The sequence below is a fragment of the Copidosoma floridanum genome, unplaced genomic scaffold (assembly GCF_036245765.1).
Source record: "Copidosoma floridanum isolate Cflo_tuat_1 unplaced genomic scaffold, Cflo_Japanese_pri ptg000014l, whole genome shotgun sequence".
Classification (NCBI taxonomy): domain Eukaryota; kingdom Metazoa; phylum Arthropoda; class Insecta; order Hymenoptera; family Encyrtidae; genus Copidosoma; species Copidosoma floridanum.
Window position 1 is genome coordinate 10,175,845 of NW_028321891.1, and position 18,644 is coordinate 10,194,488.

General features: G+C 37.0%; 1 protein-coding gene across 3 annotated transcripts; it reads left to right on the forward strand.

Annotated features, from left to right (window-relative positions):
• The first annotated feature begins 6,302 nt into the window (after positions 1 to 6,302).
• LOC106638968 (HEAT repeat-containing protein 5B) lies at positions 6,303 to 18,388 on the forward strand. 3 transcript variants are annotated; one of them, XM_089591951.1, is made up of 32 exons: positions 6,303 to 7,104; positions 8,103 to 8,257; positions 8,375 to 8,586; positions 9,135 to 9,282; positions 9,420 to 9,530; positions 9,646 to 9,829; positions 9,952 to 10,115; positions 10,255 to 10,504; positions 10,604 to 10,747; positions 10,823 to 11,073; positions 11,133 to 11,244; positions 11,331 to 11,583; positions 11,682 to 11,791; positions 11,879 to 12,045; positions 12,166 to 12,198; positions 12,591 to 12,665; positions 12,745 to 13,020; positions 13,094 to 13,375; positions 13,452 to 13,811; positions 13,886 to 14,207; positions 14,327 to 14,593; positions 14,673 to 14,854; positions 14,934 to 15,402; positions 15,499 to 15,741; positions 15,818 to 15,980; positions 16,056 to 16,171; positions 16,250 to 16,771; positions 16,855 to 17,006; positions 17,086 to 17,299; positions 17,381 to 17,395; positions 17,638 to 17,783; positions 17,868 to 18,388. In XM_089591951.1, exons 2-32 carry the CDS (start codon positions 8,129 to 8,131, stop codon positions 18,045 to 18,047), a joined length of 6,252 nt encoding a protein of 2,083 aa, XP_089448077.1. In that variant the 5' UTR covers positions 6,303 to 7,104; positions 8,103 to 8,128; the 3' UTR covers positions 18,048 to 18,388. The 3 variants fall into 3 exon arrangements, with proteins under 3 accessions (XP_089448077.1, XP_014207871.2, XP_089448078.1); XM_014352385.3 differs by lacking the exon at positions 17,381 to 17,395; XM_089591952.1 differs by lacking the exons at positions 12,166 to 12,198; positions 17,381 to 17,395.
• Positions 18,389 to 18,644: the final 256 nt, after the last annotated feature.

An 18,644-nucleotide genomic window follows, 5' to 3' on the forward strand; every position in this document is an offset into this window, starting at 1 on the left:
TATATACGAGACGTGACGTTGCGATTGCGATGGTTTGGTGTCGATATGCCCATAATGTACCTCTCGACGACGAATCCTCCGTATTTGTCGATATCTCCATTATCACCTCGACCCTTGCAGAGCTTCTGTATTTTATATCTATGATACAAAGCAAACTCCAAAAAAGAAAAGCCGCACTGTAGCGAAAATTGGTGAATTGCCATGCTGGTTCGTTAAAACTACTTCGGACTAACTTTTTCAAGCGAAAAAAAAACTGATTCGTATTGATTCGTCAATATTCATGTCCATGTGTAAAATATGAAACGTATCCGTGCACGTATTTTTTTGTACATAATTGTATAGATATTTGCCTCGTGTATCAAGAGTTTGAATAAAATAGCCTTGGCAGTGCCCTTGATACCGATTTTTCGCTTACACGTATATACATACACCGTCAGACCCTCACGCGCTGCAGCTCTGGTACTGCAACTCCTGCGGCTCGTATATATAGGTACTCGTGTGACATTTACGCAGATCAGATTATCTATGGTGCAACTGACGCGCGCTGCAGTGCATTTTTCGACGCCACGACTGTTGGATCACTCGCCTGTTGACTCTGCAGTCCTGTGCACTCTCTCATATCAAGCAGGATTTCACCGAACGAAGGTCCTTTTATCGCGCACCTCCTCTTGCTCTTTTTTTTTTTTTTTTTTTTTTTTTCTCTTCTTTACCTCTTTTTTCTTGCAAAATCCTGTAATTTTTGTCATTACATAAAGTTCTCGCGTTTCTTTACAATGTGGCTGCACGGGAGTGATAATCACAGATTGCATCTCCCCTTGCGCGCACCAAAGTCCTCGCCATTATCACACATCCATCTCTCTCTCTCTCTTTTTTTTCCCTCGGTGCGAAGAGGAAAAAGAAAAAACAAAAAAAACAAAAAAAACATAAAATAGCTATTTACGCGCGTGACGAGGATTTACACGCTTGACTTTAAACTTTCATTAGTGCGAGATGCGTTGTTGTATCTAACAAAAAAAAGCTGAGCCTGTACAAGTCATAGGCTATATACCTAGTGGTCGGTGGTAATAATTAAAGTGTCGTCCTACTTTTAACGATCGACACAAAGGTCGCTGTACGTTTGCGAGGATGAAGGATATAGGTTATTATTCAGTTGCGAAAATACACTCGAGGGGAAATATTCCTACAACTTTGGTGTGATCGAAGCCTAATAAAAAATTTGCACGAGCACGGGGACGATTTTGAGAGCATATTATAATGTGATGGTTTTTTTTTTTTTTTTTTTTTTTTTTTTTTTTTTTTTTTTTTGCGATAAAAGGTTCATTGAATTGGTTCAAGGATCGCGGGCGTTCAATGGCATTATTGGGCGTGAATCAAGTCTAAACATATATAGTGGCCGTGAACATTTGACCAAGTATTGCATGTACAAATGAGGTGTGCGATCAATCATAAAAATGACTCGTGGCACGTGTTTACGATATGCTTGATGACTTTTGATTTTTGAACATTTAATATCATCTGTGATGAAATCTTTTTTTCTTTGTCTGCTGCTTTATTTGTCGGGATGTGAATTTCATTACCTTCTGGCCTATGGACTCTGCGGAGAGAGTCTACTGTATTTGCCTTTAATTATAATCATCGTTAGGGAATGTTTGCGTTACAAACAATAATAGAAAAACTTTTGTTGTTGCTCTGCAAACACTATCTCTCATTTGAAAAAATAAACTGAACTGGCTACCATGATTTTTTTTTTCTTTTTTTTTTTTAATAATGAAGAGGTCGCGTAATTATGACACGGCTAATCAGATCACAGAGTACACGACGATAAATCAAGTGACGGCTCGTCGTGTGTTTCAATTTTCTTCTAGACGAATATTAATGCTGATCCATCGGTTCTCTCAATTTCCACGAGTTTTTTTAATATTTCACAAGTATGTGATTAAAAATGACGAGAGCCCGCGTATATGTAAACACGATGTTTGTGGTGTGCTCGAGCACGTGTATATGTCATCAAAGCCATTTGCTTCTAGACGTGTAATTTCAAGTTGAGTTTGCGGGATGTTTAATTATGATGTGTAATAAAAAAGTTACTTTTTCTTTTTGACGAGAAAATTTGTACTTGCCACCGACAGGTCTAATTATTTGTTGATCACCGATACTTTGCAGCTTTTACGTGTTACATATAGTATGCTTTTGATCTTAAATACTTTTTTCAATCAGGAATTTTTTTTTTTTTTTTTTTAATTAATGTCGATTGTATGTCAAATTTTTGGGTTTAAATACTTGTAAGTAATGGTCGTGTGATAAAGTTTCAATCATCGTGTAAAAATCCTCGATATTTTCACGTCTAAATGCGTCATTAAACATAGTTCATTTTAGTTCGTACATGCATAGACATTTTCAGTCAAAAATAATTTTGTTACTTTAATTATCATATACATGATAGGGCTAACTGACACCGGACTCGTGTTATTCTGAAATCATATCTTCAAGTACCCAAAAAATAGTATTTTATTAAGAGGTTTACTGTATATGCTCTGACCATATAATAAAATACCTTCACGTATTCCTCCGGTCTAAAAATATCCACGATTAGTGATAATATAAATACGAAGAAAGCCTGAAAGTATAATTGACACAGTAGAATAAATTCAGTGAAAACGTTGCCAAACATTTTTTTTTAAGTCGTACGCGAGGCAGACTTCAAATAAAACCCGTTTTGCAGCAGCCCTGAAATTGACACTGAGTGAGGTGTGCGCGCACTTTGTGAGAAACAATAATTTCTTTGAAAGATAAAAAAAAAAAAAAAAAAAATCTTCACAATTGATACTGCTTACCTGCATTGGTGCAAAAAACAAGTGCATGCAATAATTTAAATAGAAAACGTACGCGTATTGATACAACCCCTACCATACAAGTTAAAAAAAAAAAAAAAAAAAAAAAAATCACGCAGAGTATACATCAGACACATGACTGTGAACTCGTACGCAGTTCAAGTGCATGAGTTGCGATTAGACAAACTGATACCGATGATTTGCAAAAAATGTTGTTTACATTTTTATAAACATATATCAGCAATAAACGCGTTTCTCAACAAATTTTTCTTCCTCCCGTTACTTCTAACTATATATATATAACTGCATACATGTTAAAAGGCATTTTTCAAACAAAAGTCTGTATTAATGTAGGTATTGTTAACACACTTAATCCCCAAAATACTCACGTATAGGAATGTACATTTGAACGAGCATACGCAAATAAGCCGGTGCAGGTGTGCTCGTGGCCGGTAATCAAAGTAAACTCATATATTATTACGTATGGAGTGGTATTACGAGATCGCGTGGTGTATAATGTTGTACTTACACGGGAGGAGAGAAAGAACACGTACGTACTACCGATTACATCAGCGGACCTCGCGTTCTGTCCCTCTCTTTTTCTGGTGAACTATGTGTCTTGTATTCAGAGGACCCACCTGATGCGGGGAACTCCGCGTAGATAGTTTTGCGATCGATTTCATTGGTGTCTCCGATGCATTTCTGGGATGAAAAAAAAAAAAAAGGAAAAAAAAATACCGGTTCAACTGCATAGGCGCACTTTCTCGCTGACTTTATAAATTTTATTGTCACACGTGCTAACTTTCATCAGTCACTGTTTAAGTTACTGGGTCACGCAGGATTTTTTTTCCGATCGGCGCAGGTATGTGTATACTCACGATTAAAAAGAGAAATTGGTCAACCTATTATTTATCCAATTTGTTACATCTGAGATTTTGTTGTTTGTGATTTTTGTAACATAAAAACTCCATTCTTTCCGTATATATAAAGGCGAGGAGTAGATAAATCAGAAGAAGGAATTAAAAACATTCTTCATTATTTTTATTTGAAATTCAATTACAATTATTTTATTATCTTCTCTATATAATAGAACAAATAATTTTTTTATTCTTAGATATACACATTTACTTCTAATTAATAATTTCAATTATATTATTCAAGTACAGTTTTTGAAATATTTTATTGTTAGTAACAACACCATATACATTCGTAATCCAAGTATATTGTTTTTAATGAAAAAAAATTGTTTTTAGTAGTGTTTGAAATGTATACCGTACAAAAATCAAACATTTATAAATAATAGACTTTTGAAATATATCTGAAATTTTGAAAATAATTTTTAAAAAATCATCGAGTAAATTGAAAACTGTACATGTACTATATTTTTAATTTATCTCACGATGTAATGTAACATATAACCCATTATTTTACTTATTTATAATTCATATGCAACAAATTAAAACGTTTAAAAACATGTTTTTTACACTGATACGGCTTGATAATTTTTATTTTTAATTTAGAAAAAAACATTTAATTATCACTATAATTAAAACTTGACAAGAATACATACAAAAATTTGATGATATTACAATTATCATAAAACGTAATATAATACACAAACGATCGTATTATTGACATATTGATTACGATTTCAGAATATAACTTTATTTTTTTTTTTTATTCCTAAGCTGAAAATAAAAAAATAAAAATAAAAAAAAACAATAACACGTGGCTGCAAAATGTAGAATCCAAAGTACGATATAGTTTTCACTTTTTGAGAATGTTTATTCATGATAAAGTACTTACAAGTCCCCTAACTAACAATCTTATGAAATTGCGTATTCCTCTGTACCTACAAACTTTATATACATTATTGATGTGTTTATGGACGTGTAGGTATTAATTGATTGATTCGAACAAATTTTGAAAAATTATTACCTATATAATATATATACTTGTGTACGTGCGTCGCTATGTACAACACAAATTTACGATAAGTAACGATGTGTGCAAAATTTTTAATGATACTACCAAAGTAACGTCAGAGCCGGTAACATCACTACTATCCATTCATTGATTTGCAAAAAAAGTGTCGGTTCGTCACCTTCTTCTAGCGTATACGTACATATTATGCAACGAACAAAAAAATATTTACGAGTCTCGATGAGCCAATACCCCTCTGTATAGCCTTATGGCATCGGAACGATGTAAAAAAAAAATTTATGAGGTCTGTCAGAAACTTGCATACATACTGTCCAGCGACTATCCGACTATGATGATCGCATAATACGTATATATATTAGCGGCAGTGCGCGTCAAACGGTAAAATGACGTATGCACGAAAAAGCTCTTTTTTTTACGATTTTTTGTCCTCCCTCTCTCCATCCCTATTTTCTTTTTCGATCTCTTCTTTGTTAATCTTGTACTATCTACTTACGTGTAGTTTAAAAACATAGAACAAAGTCCGATTGCAACTGTAATAGAGCATTTTTTCCAATATCAATAGGATCCGACATTTTCGAATGTGCCTAATCTCGATGAGCTCAGGATCTAGTTTTCACGAAATCTCGAGGCTTCGTGAAGACTCCGGACGCTTTTAAACTCTGGTGTTGGGGTTTATGTCACTGGTGAAATGTAACTAAACATCAATTTGAAGTGGATGAACGTGCCTTGTCGCTCGTCGTAACTATATTTTACTAATTTTACAAATTATGTTCAATTAGTAGTCCTTTTATCCTAATGCCTTGAAAATTATCCTGGTTCAGTTAGAGTGGGTATAATAGAACAAGAGCTTGGAATTCGACCTTAAAAAAAATGAATCTATGGTTATTTTAAAGTAGAAGGTAAATTTTAATCTTGCCTCGAATGGCAAACAATAATGCAACTTTTTGTTTTCTAACCGTTGCTTAAAGTTGCGGCTAGTTTATAAAATCAACTACATGGTACTGCCTTAATGACTACATAACTCTTCACCAGAATGAAATATCACAAAAATATTTTGGATCTTTACAAATCATGAAATTTTTCAATTTTGGTGAGTGACGGCTGATTTAGATTTTTTACTACCCTCGGGCCTCAGCTCTTGGTCGAGAGTGTGGGTGGGGCTGGAGGCTGGAGTGACCGAAAATCGAAAAAATGAGGACTAACTGGAAAAATAACCAGCCAAGCGGACTTTTTAGTTCGGGATCGGACACGATAGACGGCGCTGATCGTTTTTAAAGTAGTTGCGTATCTACTGTCGGTACGACAGGGTGTTGGGAGTGTTGCCGTCGATATAGCGGAGTGTGTGGGTTTTAATCGTCGGTATAGCAGGTTCCTTACTGTGCGAGAATGTGTGTGTGTGTGTGTGTGTGTGTGTGTGTGTGTGTGTGTGTGTGTGTAGTGTCAGTGTGTGTATATGTGCGTAAGCTTCTGCAGTTCTGCTCCATATCAGTCAATAGTCCATATCTGGATTATCTGGAATCTGGAGTCCAGAGTTCGGACGGATAAGTATAGACATGGGGTGTATTCCGCAATCGCCGCCAGCCCATAGTATGTGATGGCCATTTCGACTCTGAAATGTACACTTAATTAAGTATCCCTTAAGCTTGGAAACATGGAGATAAAAAAAAACGTTCGCGTCTTACATCCGCCGAATATCTGCTGCTAAGCTCGTATCTGGTTAAACTGCATGTGACTTGCTGAACTTATATTATCGTCGTCGAAGTCAACTATCCAAAATACAAAGCCCAAGTTTTCTGTACACGTTCTTCTTTAACCTGGTAGTACTTATGCTCTTCCCGAGTAAATATAAATAGAGGAGATCAAGTGAGAGAGGAGAGGAGAACAAATTTATGCGCTCGGCTCAATTTCCTTTTACCCATATTTGTATTTATAAGCAGCCGCACTGTCGCAGAGATAAAAAATAATTCAGTGAAATCAGTGAAGTTTGTGTGTTTTTTGTGCGCCAGTGTCCAGTGTAAATTTTGGAGATGCTCTTGCGCGACTATCAGCTTATCTATAAGCTGTCGCGTGTACGATAAGAAAAAAAAAAAAAAATTATGAAAGAATGATATTTTCACTGCAATGAAAATGAAGTTGACGAGGACGACGACGATGATGAATAGTGTACAGCGAGAACAAGAGTTTTAGAGGACGGCCTGGAGAGTGGGTCGGCTCTCTCATCATCGATCGCACGGCTGTATATTGCTTATATACCCCCAGCAATCCAGCTTGTATTGCTGCTATTGTTGTTGCATCTTGTCATTATTCCATTGAGAAGGTGTAGTACCAGGTTAGTTAATTATTTAGAATCACTCTTTTCATTTATTAATCATAAACGAATGATTAACTCAAGGCTTGTTGTTATTAAGGGCTGACTTTAAGTTTATTTATTTTCATTTCCATTGTTTTTTTCTCGAGTTATTGTTTCACGTTTCTGTGGTGGTGATGATTAATGCGTGTACCCAACAGATGACCTACTTATTCATCTGGAAAATCATTATTGCTATGGTGTGTGACTTACGCCAAAAAAGTGTGTGTATTTGTGTTGTGTACACCATGTACATACATACTTGTGCATACGTAAAAGGCAGTAGGTCTTTTATTTCATTACGTTTGCTCTTTTCTATATTGTTGAGAACTTATACGATGCGAAAATACTCGGTTTTTTCGTTCAATAGTCAATAACGTTTTTTAGACTCGCATCATATTAATATAAAGAATTTGTGACGAGACATCTTACATACAAAAAATATTTGAAGCTATGCCAAACAACCTCATCAAAAATTTGGAAAATGCTTGTAATGCCAACTGTTTGGAATAGATTTTACACATTTCCCTCCAGCAAAATTTTTAAATACATCATGTTATAATATTAAAAGTAATAATTTTGTATTACTATTATTTATTTATTTTTTTTTTTTTTTTCATTACAAACGAAACTTATACTAACTGTTGAAACAAACACTACTATTGATTTTAAAAACAAAAATTGTTACTTGTTTCAAATTAAATAATTTGTATTTTCTCAACACCATAAAAGTTGTTGTAAACGTTGTACTACTTTTACTTGAACTTGAGAAACGACACCAATGAATTAAACGATTTATTTTAATTTCTTACTATGATACATTATAAGAAAACTGATTAATTTAAAATGTGATTAATTTTTATTTGTCATCACTATCATAAAAGTTTTTAATTTTTTCAACTCGAAAAAAAAAAACTACACAAAAAAAAAATTTTACACATCTTGACTGCAAGATGAACTTTTCTTGTAATTTGAAACAGCTTAGCTGGATTAGCACGTATTAACAATGATGGAGTTGAGTCATAGTTTGACCCTCAATGAGGATGCACTTAATCAAATTCCTGAAGCAAAGAGGCCAGTTTTCGTCTTCGAATGGCTAAGATTCCTGGACAAAGTTCTAGTAGCCGCTCAAAAGGTAACGCAACAAATCAATTGAATCTGCATGATGTTAGAAAGAAAAAAAAATGTTAAAAAATTATTGAATTCTAAAAAAATTGACGCAACTTGAGAAAAATCAATAATTTTTCCGCAGAACGACATAAAAGGATGTCAGCAAAAGCTAGTCGAGCAATTGACGAGGCACATGCAAGGTGCGCCAGGACCGCCAACCCGGCGTCTGATAGCCAGGTGCCTCGCGACCCTCTTCAGCGTTGGCGATACGTTTTTACTATTCGACACCGTCAACAAGTGCAATGATATTTTAAAGAACAAAGATGACTCGCCGAGCTTTCTGCCCACCAAACTGTTAGTAATACATCATATCATGCACAGTACAAGTACCATACATTATACACCATCATCTGTGTGCTTCATTAATTAAATCGTTCAATGTTGACTTAATTAAACGCTGTTTGCTGCGGCTGGAGATCCAGTATATGTATATACACACACATAATAACATGTGCACACTCCCGCACGTAGACAGAATATTAGCTGCGAGAACTCGTTATTTTTAGATTGTTCAAGCTTTCACAAGATACCTCTGTATTTTGGACTGTACATTTACGTAAGCTCTCTTTAGGGGAGATTTAAAAGTAAATGCAGAAGCTCTATTGTTGGAGTATATGTCTTTCGTGGAAAAATTGACGCTTTACTTTATTTTTAGATGGCTCTGAAAAAAGCAACACAAATTGAATAGAGCCATTGTTTTGTTTCTTATTTTTTTATCATCACAAACCAGAGAGTACTTACACATTGAATCAATCCATCGATAAATTTGTGAAGCACTTTTGTGTATGGAAGAAAAAAATTCCGATTTGGCGAATAATAAAAATGAATGCTTTTTGTATCAGCGCTGCGATCTGCTGCGTCGGGTGCATGTACGAGAAACTCGGTCGAATGATGGGCCGTTCTTACGAGGAAACTGTGCAGATTCTGATAAAATCGCTGCGTAACGCGGAATCCCAGACGCGGATAGAGATCATGCATACCCTGGAGAAGGTAAATAAACGCTACCAGCGGCTTTCATTGCGATTCTACGGCTTTCTAAATACTTGTAGAGTCTTCTTCCCCTCTTACAACCAATCCCACGACTTTGACCTTGCGTGTTGTATATTTTTTTTTTTTTTTTTCACCAGGTCTGCGCGGGCATGGGTTCCGCAGTAACAAATGTCCACAAAGAGATCTACAAGGTTTGCAGGCATTGCCTTACCGATCGCGTTATGGCTGTGAGATGCGCCGCTGCTAAAGTTAGTACCTACTTATACATAAATGTGTTATCGTCTAATCCTCAAAAGGAATTTATTTTAAATTTCCATTGATGCGTGAAAATTTGGGAGTAAGTAATGAACGGATTGCTTGCAGTGCATCTTGGAAATGCTGCACCACGCGCCCTTTTTGTACACGACGGAAATCGAGAGCGTGGCGACTCTCTGCTTTCGGGCTTTCGAAGGATCGAATTACGAGGTGAGGTGCGCGGTCGCCAAGTTACTGGGGACCCTCGTCGCGATGACGCAGTTGCCGGCTCCGAAGGGACAGAATCCGTCAGGTGAGCAGCCACGAAACATCACTTTTTTTTTTTTTTTTTTTTTTTTTTATCTGTGATGATAATTTGGAGGATGATAAAGATGTTGGATTCTAAAACATAATACTCCGGTCTATTCGTTTCAGTCGTTCAAAACAAAAACATCAAGCAAATATCGAAGCTGGAGGAGGTACTGAACATCCTGATGTCGGGATTCCTGAGAGGTGGCGTCGGATTTCTCAAGGGGCCTGGAGAAATAATCAAGGGCAGCTCCGGCGTAAATCGCGAAGTTCGAGTTGGAGTCACACACGTACGTCTGCAGTATACTTGAAAATTTTCCTGTTTTTTTTTACTATTATTATAATTTTTTTTTTTTTTTTTTTTTTTTTTTTTTTTTTCTTATTTTTATGTATAGATTCGACCTCGAAATGCATAAATTATTTTTGCAGGCGTACGTAATATTCGTTCAAATGCTGGGGAGCACATGGCTCGAGCGCCATATCGGAACACTTGTAGCACACGTACTGGATCTCGTTGCGAATCCAAAGGCCGCCAGTTCGCATGTCGATGCCGTTTATTCGAGGAAATGCATTAATTTTATGTTGAGGGGCACCATTGGCAAATTACTTGGCGAGGGCGCCCAGGCAGCCGCTTGCAAGGAAATAGCCCATATTATTTTGAAACAGATGAACTCCATTGGTATATATACCTTGTACATTTTTCATTTGAAAAGAATTCGAAGTTGTGCAAATTAATAAGTACATTCGAGAGTTGTAATTCGGTGTTTGGTTGTTGCAGATTTTAGTCCAGAGAATGCAAAAGATTGCAACCAGGAGACATTATTTGGTCAGCACCTGCTAGTCTGCGCGTTGCAAGAGATGGGAAATTTGATTCTTGGTTTGGGAACGACTGCTTCCAACATCTTGAACGACCAATCCTTGAGTAAGAGATCCTTAAAAACAAAAGTCCTTGAAAATAAATGAATTAAGAATCTAACATATCGATAAAAATTTACAGATCTCATCGAAACAACGATGACTGTGCTATTGCATCCTTGCAAAGCAGCCAGACTCGCTGCAGCTTGGTGCTTGAGATGCATTTGCGTGGCTGTGCCAAGCCAAATTACTCCGTTGATTGATCGATGCGTAGAGAGTATCGAAAACATGAGATCTTCTCCGGAAGCGATTACTGGCTACAGCAGTGCGTTGGCTGCGGTCTTGGGCAGCGTGCGCTTCTCACCACTTGGAGTCCCGCATACCAAGGGAAAGGTATAAGCGTAAAAGCTCGCTTGCTTACTCTTGTTGATTAAACATTCACATGATTTCAGATTATATTCAACACGGCTGAAGAGCTTTTGAGAAGCGCGAGTCAAAACAGCCGGTTGTCTTGGGACAGAACTCACGCGGGATGGCTTCTCATTGGAGCTATAATGACTTTAGGTATAGAGAAAACTGCTGAAATATTTCTTAATACATCGTGGGTGAAGTAAATGTTTAAATTTCAAGTGTGAAATTTTGTATCTCAGGAACTGCCGTCGTAAAGGGACTTTTGCCTCGAATGCTGCTGTTGTGGAGAAACTCGTTTCCGCGTTCCAACAAGGAATTGGAGAGCGAAAAGGCGCGAGGTGACGCGTTTACGTGGAAAGTGACACTAGAGGGTCGTGCTGGAGCGCTGTCTGCGATGCACAGCTTCCTGTTACACTGTCCTGAATTGGTCAACGACGACATAACGAGGCGACTGCTTTCACCTATCGAATCTGCTCTTGGAATGCTAACTAAGTGAGTTTTATGCGTTTCGTACTTGATGCTTGTGTATTAGTGACGAGTGTCACTTGTACGGAATTTTAAATGAAAATTGTATTTGTGTTTGATTTCAGTATGACGACCGTATTAAAATGTTACGAACAGCAATTGAAGGCTCTGACAGCTATGGTTCGTCTAAGGCTCTATGAAACGCTACTGTTACTTCCGCCGCACACGTTTGAAAGTAATTAATAAAATATTCACACTTATTCTATGAATCTATTAAATTTTTACTTGACACTAATATTTTCAATTTTTTGCTGTTATGTAGGTTCCTACACTCATCTACTGAGAATGTTAGTGTCGGAATTCACACTGGCAGACAACCCTAGTAATACAACAACAACTTCGTTACTCCGAACGGTGTGTCATGCTAACGATTCAGTTATTCTCGGAACTTGGCTTCAAGAGACTGATCATCGCACAATAGAAGACCAGGTACTTGATTTTGATTTAGAGTAAAAAATTGGAAAATTATTGTATTACTGGAAAAAAGTTTCATAGAGAGAACGGTTATTTTTGTTCATTAGACATTAAGATTATTTTATTCGTATTTAGATGGAACCTAACAGAAAAGCTGATTTGGAACATGTGAGTAATGTGGTTTGCAAGAGAGAGAGAGAGAGAGAACTTCAAGTGTAGTTTATTGAGTTTTGTTTTCAGTTTATCAAGTAGCTTAATACAAACTTTTTTTACACCCTAATCACTATGTAAAACATTTTTGTTGTCCTTTGTATATACGTTAGAAGAATTACCAGCTTGCTCGTTTTTTTTTTTTTTTTTTTTTTTTTTTTCATTTCGATTCATTTTTGTTGAAAAAGTAGTAGCAAATATTACAAAATATGATTTAGTTCCATTATTAATTACTTTTCAGCAATCACAGTACTCATGTTTTTGTTTTTATTTTTAGTTTTAATTACGACTTAATTTAATTTACAGCTTTTTAGCATGTGCGTGTGTTAATAATAATTTACTGAAATTAGTTGCAGCCCAATAGCGCGGCTGGATCCGGAGCTTTGGAACACAACTCATGTTGCCTCTATAGACCCATACCAGCGGTAAGTTACATTAGATGAATACCAAGTTCTTTGTTCAATTTCTATTTTAGAAAACTTGTAATACTTATTTCCACTGTAGGACGAATCCCTGCCTGGTCCATTACCTTTGGGCGTTGCAGTCATCGACATGTCAGTATCTCTATTTGGACAAATCTTTCCACGAGTTGCCAACAAACACCGGCTGCAAATGCTCGACCACTTCAGTGAATGCATAAAGCACGCCAAGTCGGGTAGACAAGAGGCAGTTCAGATGAACGTTTTTACAGCCGTGCTCAGTGGGCTAAAAGGCCTCAACGAGGCCAAGACCGGCTTTGGCCAGGAGGACGTCAAAAAGGCAGCCACAAATCTCATCATAGTACGTGAAAAGTAATTCCAAACATGACCGAGTGACTTTAAATCGTTTTACATTCTTACATTTACTTTTGAAGGGATCGCTTTCGAGCCACAATGCAATTTTACGCTGGGCTGCCGGTGAAGCGGTAGGTCGTATGGCTCAGGTCATTTCCGATGCCAAATTCACCGCGGAAATGGCGCAAACGAGTTTCGATCGTTTAAAATCGGCCCGAGATGTGGTCACTCGAACAGGCCATTCATTAGCACTGGGTTGTTTGCACAAGTATGTCGGTGGCATGGGCTCTAGTCAACATCTAAATACTAGTGTCAGCATTTTACTTGCTCTCGCTCAGGATAATTCGTCTCCCGTTGTGCAAGTGAGTCGTGATACTGATTCCTCCGTGTAAATTGTGATATATGCAATGTGCATTATACCTTAATATTGTTTTTCAGGTGTGGGCATTGCATGCACTAGCTCTGATAGCTGATTCTGGAGGGCCAATGTTCCGAGGCTACGTCGAGCCAACTCTTTCTCTTTGTCTGACCCTTCTGTTAAATGTTCCGCATTCGTATATCGACGTCCACCAATGCATCGGTAAAGTTCTGTCAGCACTTATCACCGTCATCGGACCCGAGCTTCAAGGAAACACTTCGTCAATATGCATGGCTCGCTCCTCATTTTTGTGTGCTTGCGCCATTATGCAGGACCACCAGGATTCTCTTGTACAAGCCGAAGCAACGGGATGCCTCCAGCAGCTGCACCTTTTCGCACCGCGCCACGTCAATCTTTCTTCCCTCGTTCCTACGCTATGCGTGAGTTTTTTTTTTTTTTCAAAAATCCTCGCATTTGTGTACTGAACTAAGGATTTAATTAATAATAATTACAGCGAACGTTGTCGAGCAATCACCTGCTACTCCGCAAAGCCGCGATATCCTGCCTACGACAGCTAGCGCAGCGTGAAGCAAAAGAAGTTTGCGAGCACGCAATGACACTGGCAAATGAGAGCCGCGATACAAACGTTGTCGAGGGTCTGGTGATAACGGAAACAGGCTTGCCTGGTGTCCTCTTTAGTATGCTCGATACCGAGACGGACAGTCAACTGATCAAGGAGATCCACGACACGTTGACCAGCATGCTCCAAATTCTCGCATCAAACAACCTGTCACCCTGGCTGTCGCTTTGCAAAGATGTCCTAACGGTTGCTACAGGTATATGGAGAGGCATATTAATCATGTGCCAAATGTGTCGCTTTGATGTAAAAGCATGCTATTAGGTTTTTTTTTAATTAAAACAACATACTTACAAATGCACTTTGACAAAATCCTAGAATCGAGTACACTTGATGAAGCAGCTAATATAAATCCTGAGGAAACGTCTGGTGATAACGAGAATGTAGATGGTGAGGGCGACGATGATCAGGCTGAGTTTCACGCTGATGAATCTTCGAAACAGCGTCAAATGATATCACCTCGCTGGCCGACCAGAGTCTTTGCAGCTCAATGCGTTCGACGTATCATTACTGCCTGCGCAAACGACAAGCAGGTGCATTTTGATTTGGCTATGGCTAAGGAGATGCAAAATACAAAAGGAAAAGGTTAATCTTCATTCCCCATTTTGAAGGAAAGATTACAGAATAAAGATTTTATAACGATTTTTTTGAACCCTCTTTTCAGGTGATTTCCTCGTTTTGTATTTATCAGATTTAGTTCGAATGGCATTCATGGCGGCAACGAGCGATTGCGACTCTCTTCGTTTGGAAGGATTGAAAACACTCCAGGAAACCATAGATAAATTCGCCAAAGTACCAGAACCAGAATTTCCTGGTCACCTTTTACTTGAACAATTCCAAGCTCAGGTATATTATCGATCTACGTGCCATCGCGTACATACATGATTTCTAATAGAGAAATAAAATAATGGTAATAATAAATTAGGTTGGAGCCGCGTTGCGGCCAGCATTTTCCGCGGAGACATCACCTCACGTTACGGCTGCCGCTTGCGAAGCCTGTAGTGCTTGGATCGGGAGTGGCGTGGCACGTGATCTTAACGATCTACGAAGAGTGCACCAGCTCCTGGTGTCATCCTTAGAAAAATTGAGAGAAGGTCACGCGCGTCCTCAGTTGTACAACGAGAGTCTATCGACACTCGAGAGACTGGCAATATTGAAAGCTTGGGCAGAGGTTTACGTCGTAGCGATGATAAAAGACGGATCAGCGTTGGATAATAGGGAAATTACGAATAAAAATAACAATCAGGAAAATAATGAGGAAGATGGAGAAGGGTTCGGAGAATTTGAGTTTCAGAATGAAAGTCTGCTCAGTCTAGTACAGCCTGAACTTCCGAGTTTGAGCCAACACTGGCTTGCAGCTTTACGAGATCACGCATTACTCTCTCTTCCTCCTGGTAAGTGATTTTACTATTAATACTGAATCAAACGACTGTTTTTCACTTTTTTACACTTTTTATGTTTATTTCAACTTTATTTTTTTATTTTTTTAGAATTTGCGAGTCAATTACCACACGATGGTGGAGCGTTTTATACAACGGATACCATGGAGTTAGCTCGCCCTTACTATTTAAATTCGTGGGCCCCAATTTTGTATGCTGCGACACTTTGGCTCAACGTTAGAGGCTTTGAATTAAATGAGACTACTGATTTAAATGCCAAAAAATCCGATGGAACTAATAATAATCACACTGTTAAGACTGGCTCAAATAAAGAACGATTTCATTTACTATATGGTATAAAATATTCGCATTTTGAAATAAATTTGGTAGTTTATCAATAATAACGTATTAATCAATTTGTTTGATATAGGCATTTGCATGGAGGCTTTGTGCAGCCCACGTTCTTCTGAATCCACCCAAAACATTGAAACTTGTTTAAGTGCTCTGTATACTTTACTCGACTCCTTGTGGGCTAGGAAAGTTCTTGTTGTCAATAAATCTCTTCCAATTGAACTTTGTAATGTTCTTCACAGGTAAAAATCGAATTATAGATAGGTTGTTTTTACTCATTAGATAAGTTTTGAATGTAATAATATATTTATGCGCAGATTACTATTAACAAACGAAATCTATTCAATTCAAATAATGGTAATGGAAGTTTTGAAACAAGTTATAAAAGCAAATCAAGAAGACTTGACAGAGAGGAAAAAAGCTAAATTAAGAGGTAAAGTATGGCCCTTAGAGGAGTGAGAAAAAAATGTATTTGAAGAACGATACTTTATTTTTGAAAAATCTTATATAGAATTAACGTCGGATGATGATGAAACGAAGGACGTACCTGAGCTAGACTGTCTGGGCGAGGGAGAAGATGCTTCCGAGCTGATGCCAGGAAAGTCACTAGTATTTGCAGTTCTAGAAGTGTGCCTATGCCTATTAGTCCGTCAAATACCACCGTTAAATCCTAATCCTGGTGGAGCAACGGCTATTTTAAGCCAGCGAGGCTACTTGCCCACCGATGAAAGCGGAAAGCTCATTGCCGCCGCTCTATCAGTCATGGAAACTCTTCCAAATCTATGCTCGCCAACTGGATCCGTCATGATTTTACCGACACTTTTGTACCTAACGACTGGTGTTGTTAGGGAAACAGCGGTACGATCTGAAAACAACTACATTAAAACTGGTACCGACACGCCGGTACACGCAGCGCTACATTGCTTGAAGAATCTTGCCATTCACAAATACTCCAGGGATCCTCGAAGTCAAAATCAGTGGACCGCGCACTTGCAAAGCGCTCTTGCAAAAATTATAGACCTCGCCAAAACTGGTAAAGAACTCCCTTTGAAAAAAAAAAATAATAAATAAAATTTTCTCATTAAAACTTGTAAATAAAATAAAAATATCTTACAGGGAGCGACGAAACTAAAATGGACGAGGTTGCCATGATGCTGGGCATAGCTGTTTTCGTACTTCACGCTCTACCAGAAGTCGTCAGTCCACCAAACTTACAGTTCCCATGTATAAACCACTTCCGTCTTGTCATTCAGTCTGAAAATATTTATGTAAGTTGGTGGGGTCATTATATATTAATATTTATTCAAATATAACGTATAAATTCTTTTTTTTTTCACAACCGTACAGATAAGACTCAAATGCGTGCAAACTCTAAGAACGATCTTTCTTCAACAAGATCGCAGTATAAGTACGCCTTACATTCACGCACTTGCTCCAAGAATAGTTGAGTACTTGTACAGTGATCAGAGCAAGCAAGTAACAAATGACGAGGAATTACAATTCACTTTGGAATGCATTACGACGGTCGATAGTCTCATCGCATTAGCAGAACCTACGCGACGTAAGTATTTTTTTTAACTCGTATTCTAATTTTCCATCTGTTTGTCAAACTATCCGTTTCAATCATGTTTCATGCCACCAGATGACATTTTACAAGGTAAAATAAAACGATCCAACATACACTTACAAAGTGTATTTTTACGTTCTGCTTATCACGCCTATAGGCATATATGTAAATCTACATTGAACAGTTTTATTAAAAAACATTTATTTGTTTTAAATTGAAAATTGCGTCTGCGATGTAAAACCTATACTCTTGTCACGAATTCACGCTGCATACACATTCAATTTTTTGTATGATTTAAAACAGAAAAGTAAATATTGTTTTCCGTTTTATAGGTATCCAAATACTGACGCTGTTGGTTCCAGTTTTAATAAATTATTTATTAGAAGGAGATGAACTTCAAAAAGGCACCAAACATCAAATTAGTCTTCATCAACATAGCTTCCAGTGGTTAAATAAGATTGGACCAAAATATCCTCAGGTCTGGACGGTGATTCCTATTTTTTTTTTTTTTTAAATGTACGTACGGAATAAAAGCTTATTAGATGCATTTTTTAATTCTCAGGAATTTAAAACTTTGATGTCGCAGTCAACGGAGTTGAAGACTAAGCTTGAAAATGCCGTGCGTTTGACTCATCAACAACAAGCTCAAAAACAAACGAAAACATTAGAAACTACTAAGTCTCAACTCAAAGTACCTACACCATCTATTACTTTAAAAACAGATTTTTCGAATTTCAGTTAAGTTAATAAATAAATTTTATCCCAACGCTCGATATTTTTAAAACCAGTAAAAGGAGTACATAGGTGATACATTGCACAATGTTGTTAGTTCGTACTGAGCATTAAAAAAAAAAAAAAAAAAAAAAAAAAAAAAAAGTAAAATCATCAATAGAATATCAACATTCATCCATCTAGTTTTATCTAAAAACTAGATGTTTTAAAAACTAAATGTTGTATAAATTATATTTTTATTAAAAATTGTTTTTTGGATATTTGACAATTATTTTATATAAAGTACACATGAGCTTCCATGCTTTTAGTAATTTAAGTTATTAGTGAAGTCGTATCATCATGTAGGTAAAATATTAATAAAAAAAAATAATAATAATTAAAAATTCCTTGCAACGACTTGACAAATAAGTTATGTAGAAAATATCTGCTGAAATTGCATAACTTTATCTAGGTTTTATTAAAGATCATATTTGCCACTTTAAATATGTGCATTAGAGATATATTTTTGTATGCACAAAATAGATTTATCATTAACTTTTTATTTTATTTTATATGTGCCATAAATTATTTTTTATTTGAAAGCCTTTTGTAAATGTTAACGTGGCTT